Source organism: Engraulis encrasicolus, chromosome 16, assembly GCF_034702125.1.
Source record: "Engraulis encrasicolus isolate BLACKSEA-1 chromosome 16, IST_EnEncr_1.0, whole genome shotgun sequence".
In the NCBI taxonomy this organism is placed as follows: Eukaryota; Metazoa; Chordata; class Actinopteri; order Clupeiformes; family Engraulidae; genus Engraulis; species Engraulis encrasicolus.
In genome coordinates, this window is record NC_085872.1 from 34,160,466 (window position 1) to 34,170,178 (window position 9,713).

At 44.1% G+C, this 9,713-nt stretch overlaps 1 protein-coding gene across 1 annotated transcript; it reads right to left on the bottom strand.

Moving 5' to 3' along the window:
- Nucleotides 1-1,061: 1,061 nt before the first annotated feature.
- On the bottom strand, nt 1,062-9,477 carry stap2a (signal transducing adaptor family member 2a). Its single transcript, XM_063220427.1, has 11 exons — nt 9,266-9,477; nt 7,872-7,943; nt 7,600-7,719; nt 7,301-7,357; nt 6,195-6,346; nt 5,483-5,614; nt 4,574-4,643; nt 4,365-4,467; nt 4,108-4,203; nt 2,910-3,041; nt 1,062-2,071 (listed from the first exon to the last, which is right to left on the bottom strand). Exons 1-11 carry the CDS (start codon nt 9,365-9,367, stop codon nt 2,013-2,015), a joined length of 1,095 nt encoding a protein of 364 aa, XP_063076497.1. The 5' UTR covers nt 9,368-9,477; the 3' UTR covers nt 1,062-2,012.
- Nucleotides 9,478-9,713: the final 236 nt, after the last annotated feature.

Consider the following 9,713-nt stretch of genomic DNA (forward strand, 5'->3'; position numbering starts at 1 on the left):
CACCCAGGGCCGCTAACAGCTCTTGCCGGGCCAGGGACAAACTCATTTGAAAGGGCCCCCGAACCAAAACATACAATGTAAGGATGCCTCCATTTTGGGCCCCCTCTCTCTCTTGGCCCGGGACAACTGACCCCTTTGTCTAAAAACAAAAAGTTGTCGTTGATTGGTCATAGTGTTGGCCATGGCAGTGCAGAGGCCCAGTAATGACGAGCAAGCCCAGACAAAATGTTTCACATTCAGTCTGGCACGTCCATGCAACTCTCCCATAATTCTTCCACAACTCAAGATGTTGATGCAATATCTTTTAACGGTACCTCTCTGTGGTATTGTTTGGCAACAAGCAAATCCTAATAGTCATATTCATATATCTGTGTCTGAAACCATAATTATGAAAAAATTCTTAACTGAATGGGGTTGATAAATGCCTCCAGTATCATGTTACACTGTGGGCTGTTAGAGGTCAATGGCAGGATATTTGAGGATTTTTGTTTGCTTTTTCAAATGTAAAACCTGACTCTCCTACACTCATCGTGTTCACTTCCTTGAGTACAACCTGACCAACATGACAGGAAGCACCAGACAGCTGTGTGGGTCTACGCTTTACATGAGTGCCATTAACCCATTTTGTCCTAAGCTCTTTTTGGGAAATGGTGCCCTCTGCCTATTAAATCTTAAATATCTCAGCCTCCGAAGCACATACAAACATTAAATAAGTTGCATTTAAAAGCTAGGACCCTCATTTTACATTAGAATGTGTTCATTCAGCTCTAACATACCCACATTTTAATAAATAAACACTCTAATCTCAAGAGCCTATATGCAGCATATATGTGTCTCCAGGATAAAATTAAGTTGAGTCATGTTCATCATGTCCAATTTATGTGCTTTCTCATTTGCTGAGCCAGGGTGTTTTAATTACCCCATGCTTCATGTCTCCCCCTGCTGGTGGAAGGCTGAAATGATTTTCTCCTGTAGCAATCACACACAGAACACAGAAAAGTCAAGATAACATGAGATTTCACTTGAGAGGTTGTGTATAGTTTTAAGACAATACAACAGAGTTCAATGAGAAAATCTTTCTTTAATCCAACCATAAATGCGGCATCTATAAATAACACAGATTTTTTTTCCATAAATAATACAAAAAACAAACACAAAGAGAAACATGTACATTAGATGAGACCATGCACAGATACACATAAAAAACATGAAACAATAATTCACAGAGGGAAAAAAGGGAATGAGTACAAAAGTAATGGACAAATGCTACTGGGTACTATTATTTCGAAGTACAGTATCTTACAGTTCACAGTTAGTTCTAAGGTTCACAATGGAAGATGTAGTATTTACTAGCAGTCAGTTCAGTGGTTAATTAAATGAGGTCACATGCTGCTAATGGGGTCTCTGTGTGCTTTTTGATTTACTTTCATACCCCTGTCAGACGTTCACCTAAAGAGAAACATAGACACTGTTTGCCCTTATCTGCACAGTCTCAGATTTGATTTGTACTTTGTATCAATCAGAAACACAGTGCCCCCCACTCTGTTCCTATGGTGTCTTGGCCACCTAGTTTGAAACGGTAATGCCAGGTGTATACAGTATTTCACTTTAAAACAGTAAATTACAGTGAGAGGTATATTGCAAAGCAACAGCTCCTGGTGAAGCCGACCTGTAGTAGCCTAAACCTGCTGTGTTTGGCTGGAGTCTCTACAGGAGTCCAACCAGACAAGTTAGCGCAAATGTGTGTGTGTGTGTGTGTGTGTGTGTGTGTGTGTGTGTGTGCGTGCGTGCATGTGCGTGCATGCGTCTGCACGCATGCATGTTCTTTCTAAACTTCAGAAGACACCACACTGCCTTTGTGAGCAGAGTTGCTGCAGGATGCAGCACATTTGATTTCATGGGAGTGAGTCCACGGTGTGATATAACAGAAGGCACTGGCAGAGAGGCTGGCGAGCTGGACAGGCTGGCTGGGCAGCTGCAAAGGGCTGAGTGGCAGGGCTTGGTCCACAACATTACTCCTGGTTGACTTTCTGACGCTTCTCCAGCTTCAGTTTCAGCTCCTCCGTGAAGCCTGAGGAGAAGAGAGGAGAGGAGAGGAGAGGAGAGGAGAGGAGAGGAGAGGAGAAGAGAGGAGAGGAGAGAAGAAGACCAGAGCAGAGTTAAAGAGAAGAAGTGGGAGACTCAGCTGTGTGTGTGTGTGTGTGTGTGTGTGTGTGTCGGGGGGTTTGGGGTCAGTATGAATGAGATGTCTACATGTGCTGACAGCCTCGTCCTGTTCCCTGATTGTTTCAGAAACTAGGCCACAAGACCTCTATTGTGCCCCTCTTCATTTAGAGTGGGTCAGTAAGTGTGTGTGTGTGTGCGTCTGTGTGTGTGTGCGCGTGCGTACGTGTGCGCGCGTGCGTACGTGTGCGCGCGCGCGTGTGTGTGTGTGTGTGTGTGTGTGTGTGTTTGCTCGCTCGCGCTTGTGTGTTCGTGCGCGTGAGCGAGCTGTATGTTTACTACACCCAAGCCCAGACATTGTTTGTGTGCAGAGGAAAGGCATATTCTTATTGTCTGCAAGACCTGCCACATTCAGCAACATGAAAAGCCCAAAGTGAAGTAACCAATGAATCAACCACTCAAAAAGCAAGTCACCTCTAGCTCTAGGCAATGTCTATATGTACAGTGTATATACTGTCGACATTTCTGAACGATACGTTCACTTTGCTAACATGAAGACATACAAATAATTGTTACAAAAGCAAAGCCATCTTGCAGTGGTTAAAACCAGTGCATGACATGAGACGTTATGGGTTGAAGTCCCTGACTGTGGCTGTGTAAGGATTTTTGCATTCGTGTTGGATTGTCTGTATAAGCCTGTGACACATACACTGGTGGAAAGGCAAGAGTACACGTTTATGACCTACTTTGTGCAAGTGGAGAAGGCGAGAGTGTGAGGCGCTTCATGGGGCTCAGTGGCGTCTCTGTTGGGGAGAAGGAGCGGGGAGACGCCGGGCTCTGGGTCAGGGCCTGGTGGCGAGGGGACCATTTGTCTGTCGCTGCAGAATGGAAGATGGGAGGCACAGGAAGGGAGGGCAAGCAGGACACACAGAAAAAGGAAGAAAAAAATTCAAAGAGTTTGGAATGAAAGGAGCAAGTTGGGACGGCCAATGAGATAGCAAACAGGAAGTCCAAACGCTGAGCCAAAATGCCAAAACAAACTTTTGGGTTCATTCATTTCCTCCTGAGCCTTGGCTCAGAATCAGACTTGGCCCCCCATGAATGCCTCAGCTGTTGACACTGTTTCTTTTCTCTTCCTGCTCTCATCTTTGCAAACTGGCTGAACACAGAAATAATATACTGCAGTGCTTAACCCAGGGACAAGCCCTGCAACATTGCCTGGTGCTGAACTAGATATTGAAAGGCAATGCAGATACACATAATTACTGAGCATCAGGGCTTGACATTAACTTTGTTGCTTGCTGGCCACTGTGGCTAGTGGTTTTCCTGAGTCAATAGCCATCCAGCTATTCTACTAGCCACAAATTAGATTTAAAAAAAAAATGTATCACGACACAGTACATCTAACCTCAGAGGATGAGGTGCTTTAAGCAAGAAGATGAGTTCATGGGTTTCTACATGGAAATAAAACAAATAGAAACTGAGTAACTGAGCTTTTTCTTGAACTTAAATAGAAACTATTTATACACAAGAGGCAAAGTGCAGAATATAAGTTATTCTGATATGTCATACCATAGAATAAGCTTCCTGCCAAATTGGCTAGTGACACTGAAATTGTTACCAGCCACAGCTAAGTTTTACCAGCATTGGGCCGGTTGGCAGGTGCCAGTGTCAAGCCCTGCTGAGCATATAAGAATGTGATAATCATAACCACATTTACACTGCAAGTTGCTGTGTCTGGGAATGCTGTTGACCCAGCCGTGGATCAACCGGCTGGGCACTCGACTGCTACACCGGCGACGCTGGTTCAATTCCGACCCGAGGTCATTTGCCGAGCCCTCCCCATCTCTCTCTCCCCGCTAATTTCCTGTCCCACTCTTCACTGTCTCTGTCAAAATAAAGGCGTAAAAAGCCTCCCCCATAATATTTTAAAGAAATAAGTACCCTGTTTTGGTGGGAGGACAGGTCCTCGGACAGGTGTTGCTCCCCGGACACAGTGCAAAGTCCTTTCCCCGTTCTCATCATTGGATGACACAAATGCTGTGCGACAGAAAAAAACCGACATATTTCTCAATTGTGAACAAAATAGTAAATAACACGAATCAATGGAATATGCATTACTTCATTCAAAGTGGTGAAGTGTGGGATTGAATATGCATGCACACATATTGTTCTGTATTTATATTGTGACTCAGACTTACTGATATTTTCTTCATAAGGCTCCTCTAGTAAGAAAGGCTGCAGAGTCCCTGATGTCTTCTCCACGAGGGCATTTATAACATCATACAGTGTTTCACACGGGATCTACAGATAAGAAATCAAAATGCAACCAAAGACTGGTTTTAGCTCAGCCTCATGATGACAGGCCATAAGCAGGACAGTTGACAGAAAATGAAGCAGCCACACATACCGGATTTTCCACATCTATCACATATCCCCCTTGGTGCTTCTGAGTTACACGATAGTGCCTGAACACAGACCTGGGAGATATTCATGGGAAATAGGAGAAATCATACATATGCAATACACACACAGAACATTCATTTCTCAAACATCTCTCTCTCACTCACACTCACACACACATACCCACACACACACAGCCTCCAATCGAAAACAACTTTCTATCATGGCAACATGTTGCACAATACAACTTTTTGAATCATGGTAAGAAGAGTGCATCTGAAGCATTTAGGTTTGCAGAAGCCGATGCCTTTAAAGTGTAAGGCAGATATGACAAGAGATGACATACTGTATCACTTTCTGGATAGTGTCAGGCTGACCACATGGTTTTGCGCATGTATTGCACAATAGTGCATTCGGCGTGGTGGTGCGACGCCTTTTGAAGTTAAAGTGTGCACCTCAAACGCAACGGTATAGCACTTTCATGAACTTTTGTCACGTGACGAGGTTTGCAAAGTTTTGTTTTGCCACTGCGAATTTCTGTTGCTAAACGCGAAAAATTCTCTGCTGTGCCCAGACCAAAACTATCCCTAACCCTAACCTGTCAGTAAAACAATGTTTCTGAAGCTTTACTTTTGCCAAGTGCAAGGGATTGGCAAATGTCTTGCTAAATTGTGCCCAAACCAAAACCACCTCTAAACCTAACCTGTCACAGGGTGTTGTGGAGCACGCCTTAACTTGCAAAGGCGTATATGACAAGCGATATTCTGTTCAAATCAGCTTGTCATCCTCTCATGATGCCATGTTGATAGTGTAGAGCACTGAGGAAGACTAGGAGGTATGTACTGTATGTATTCTGGGATGCAAGCAAGTACAGAGCAGGAGTGAGGGAGGGAGGTGAGAAAAGGCAAGTGGTTACCCGTTTAGATCTTGTCTGGTTGTGACGGCCAATGATGTTCCATCCCTGCCGGGCCTCAGCAGCATGTTCCCACAGTCAGGGTACCTCTCCAGGAGAACCTCTGCCTCTACTCGCGACACGGGACGAAAACACCTGCCCAAACACACATTGCACAGGCTATGAAAGAATGTCAAGTACAGATAGACAGACAGACAGACAGACAGACAGACAGACACACACACACGATTTGGAACACGCCATAGAAAGTAATAATCCAAAGAATGTTAAGTAATTCCCGCTGCAAAAATACCCATAAGACTCTGAACTCAATTTTCATATTTGTCACTTAGTCTGAATTAGTTTTCCCCAGCTTGATAACTCCTTGGCATACCCTCCGCTTTTTCAAATACAAAAACGTGCCACGGTATAGATCTGCTGATGCACGCACATTCCAAAGTTCCAACGAAAACAATCCTGTTTGAACCTGGTGTAAAATTTCCAAGCATGCACACACACAACAAATAGCCACACAGTCACAACATTGGGCAATTCTCCTGTATAGTGAGGGGTGGAGGTGTACGGCTGCCCTACACTTGACTGCGGTGTAATAATAAACTGTTTGATATGTGACGGAAACTACCTAGTCAGAAAAAAAGCCTCTGAAACAAGTATTTCCCTGCACCATACAGCCTCACATAGCCTTGGGGTAAGAAGGAGACAGGAGGGAACTCACGGGGGGATCTCTCCCACCAGGGGTAGAGAGAGTGGGGAGGAAGGGGCACGCGAGAGGGAGCGCGTCTTCCGTCTCTGTTTCTCCCGCTCCACTACCTCGTTGAGCATGAGCAGTTGACCAGGAAGAAGAGTCAGGGAGCTGGGTATGGAGAGCTGCAGACAGGGCAGACATGAAACAACATGAAGTATGAAGCGGCAAGGTATTTTTTAAATGACTTGCCTAGTTGTAGTGTCAGTATACTATTCGGGTATAGTGCACATGCATAACTGAACAGCTCTTTTCCAAAAGGACTTAGTAAAATAGTCATGGTCAAAAGATCAAAGAGGAGGGAACTTAAAACTTTTTTCAGTTGGCCTTGATAAATGAGAGGAAAATGTCTGCACACTTAAATCCTTGTTGTGTTCTTTTAATTTTCCAAGCCTTTGGTCTGCTGACCTTCCTCAGGGCTCCTCAGTTAGCCTTGAAAAACATCTACACGTGAACACGTTTGTTTCCAGTTTTACCAAGGTTTCTGGGTGCTCAACATTTTGTATGACAAAGAATGAACAGTGAAATGGGCTGTTGTTAAAAGTGAAATGATTGCCACTGCACTGATAACAAAGACGGTTCTTAAACAGAAGTACAAGCAGCATGTTACTGGCTGAGCACTAGAGCCCTGGCTCAGATTACCCTCAGAGAAGGTCTTGACCATGACTCATCAAGATCAGATATATAAAATCAAAAAAGAAAAAAGGAATGCTTCACTCGGTCATTTGTGCAAGTAGTGCTTCAAAAGTTTTCTTCTTTTAAAAAAAAAAATAAGATCCAGATATATGGGTCAAATACTTTTTTTGGGCTCAGATGTCAGGAGATGCAATGGCATCTAATGCCCATAAATGAATTAGTAAGTGGAGGTTGATATGCTCTAATGACGATGCTTCTGAGATAATCCACTAAAAACAAACAAACAAAAAATCCATACAATAGTGGCATTGTGACGGTCGTTGTGCTGCCCTGATTGGTTTAACTGCTGAAACTTCATTGACCCATATGGAGTCTGATCAAAGCCAAATCCGCACATAAACATGGAAAGTTAATTTATAAGAAAACAACAATGATTTACTGACATCCACAACTGCGTAGAGAAAACCTTTCCAGAGTTCACGTGCTTCCAGATTCGGTGCCTATACAAGAAGATAAAAGAAAGGATTAAAGGAGAGATTATGAATAAACCACCACAGAGTAATATGCATAGAAATATATGCAAAATATCCAAAAAGAGAGCATGCAAGCAAGCGAGAGAGAGAGAGAGAGAGAGAGAGAGAGAGAGAGAGAGAGAGAGAGAGAGAGAGAGAGAGATGTGTGTATGTGACTCATGCCATTCTTGTGCTGAGTGTTGGATGAGAGGTAATGCATTGATGCCTACTGTCAGCTTGGTTTCGCCATCCTTCAAGCGCAGACTGAAGCGAGCCGCTTCCAGGTTTCTGTCTCGGCTGCAGTCATCAGCCAACGAGACAAAGCCACTCAAGTCCAGCTTCTCCACATACTGCTCCACACAGACACAAATGAAATTGACACGAGGTGACCAAAGAGATAAAAAAGACCCAAAACTGTTTTGTATGATAAACAATATAAAATGTGTTTGCCACACCAGCTTTTCAGTTTCTACAGCATTTCGTCTCTTGTTTTGTAACTCACATGTGTGTCCTTGGTGTTGTTGAAGAAATAGAGCGAGTTTCCACACAGACATGTCCACAGCCGTCGGGACACCTACATGATGAAAACAATGGCAGGACAATCTCTGCATCTCATGGAACAACATTACTGGGCCTTTTTCATAGAATTATGCATACCACATTAATTACAATAAAACAATGTGCTGAGCGTTGTGCCTGAGATCGACATGCCCAGGGTACCATGTGTTTGCAGAGATGCAGATACTGACAGGACTTCATCCAACATTTCACAAAATGGACAATTGAAACTGCACATATTTAAAGAGCCACACATTTACATTCAGTCGCACAGTGCATAAATCACTTCGACTCGTGCTTGCACTCAGCAATATAAATGTTTCACACAATAGGGCCAAATAGCTCCCCAAGGGGGCAGCGCGCACACTCCGCGCAGGGCCACAGCTGTTCCTAATCTGACCCGGGACCATCCTCCATACACACCCTGCACCTGAACCCTGTGTCACCAGTATCACTGTTGTTTTCATGCTTGCATACAGCTCCATGAAACATCTCTCCATAGCAAGTTATATAGACCCTACCCTAGTTCTAGATCGTTTTTGCTGCATGTAATACATTTTCAGTCTGACAGACTGACAGTCTAGCTGTCATGTCCGAGAGTAAACAATCTACAACCCCACATGTTCAAGCGTATTAAATATGTTTATGATAAAGGTTTCGAAAGAGCTCGTGCGTACCGTGACCTATATGTAATCGTTCCACTGCCTGTAGACGCGAAACATCAACGATTCATTAAAATAATTTGCTTGGAATGACTGGCATTGGAATTGGCACAGCCATAGATGCGCCTGGAGCACGCCAGGAAATGTATGACCGATTGGGATGACAGCACCAAATTCTCTCAGCAGTAGATAACCCATGCCACAATGAGCTCAATTGTTCCTGCGAGGAGGCGAAAACAGCCGCTCACTGACCAAGTCACTGAATTAGTATGGAACTACGGGTTTGAAATTACTCACGGCAATGTTGTCTCATTTGAATGCACCACCAGTGTGATTAGAAATATCATATGCCGCACTTCACACAAAGCGAATGCAACGCAAAAGTGATCAGTAAATGCATCAGCTGGTGTAATTAAGGAATGGAGGCTATTATTTTCTCTACAAGACACGAGTTTAAAAGTGATGCAATGTGATGATAATCGTACGTCTTATTATGGCATTCGTTTGTAACTAAACGCTGTCCGAGGATTTAAACCCGCCTCGCCCATGCAGACAACTCAGCGGCGCCTATCCAAGTACAGTTATGGGAACCATGTGGAATTCAGTCTCAACTGATAACGTTTCATGTTTTCCTAATGCATCTTACTGACACAAATGGATGAACTGTATGACCCACCTTCTCTTTTGGTCCTCTTTTCTCGAGGTATCCCTCGTAGTAGCAAGGAGGCAGCTGGGCTCTGGATCCACCGGTTCGCTGCTTGACTGGAGCAGCCGCCATATGTATCGCCAGCCAGCAACGGATTATCAGGACAAAGGGGCTGCTACAGTGATTGGGGAGATGGCACGCCTTTTTCTGATGAGAGATCACCGGGGATTTTCGTGAACAGAACTCCGGGCGGCCGGTGCTCTCCACCCATATCTTGGGTTGGCAAGCTATTGGGTCTAGTGTCAGTTAGGCTATTGCAACCATAAAGACGGTAGAATAAGACAGAATATGTCATGCTGTTTGAAGTGCTCAATGAACATCTGGGTGATTTCTCAAATGGGCCCAATTTAGAAGACTGCCCATATTACCCACAATGGGTAATGTAATAGCCTATCAAATAGGCCATCATTTAAGCAAA

What these genes read in the sequence shown, in the direction of transcription:
- stap2a (XM_063220427.1), bottom strand. Translation starts at nt 9,367, where the DNA reads ATGGCGGCTGCTCCAGTCAAGCAGCGAACCGGTGGATCCAGAGCCCAG. An exon ending in GCCTTATGAAGAAAATATCA is followed by an intron (nt 4,204 to 4,364) that starts GTAAGTCTGAGT and finishes TCTGTCGCACAG; the next exon opens with CATTTGTGTCATCCAATGAT. An exon ending in TGTCCTCCCACCAAAACAGG is followed by an intron (nt 3,042 to 4,107) that starts GTACTTATTTCT and finishes TCCATTCTGCAG; the next exon opens with CGACAGACAAATGGTCCCCT.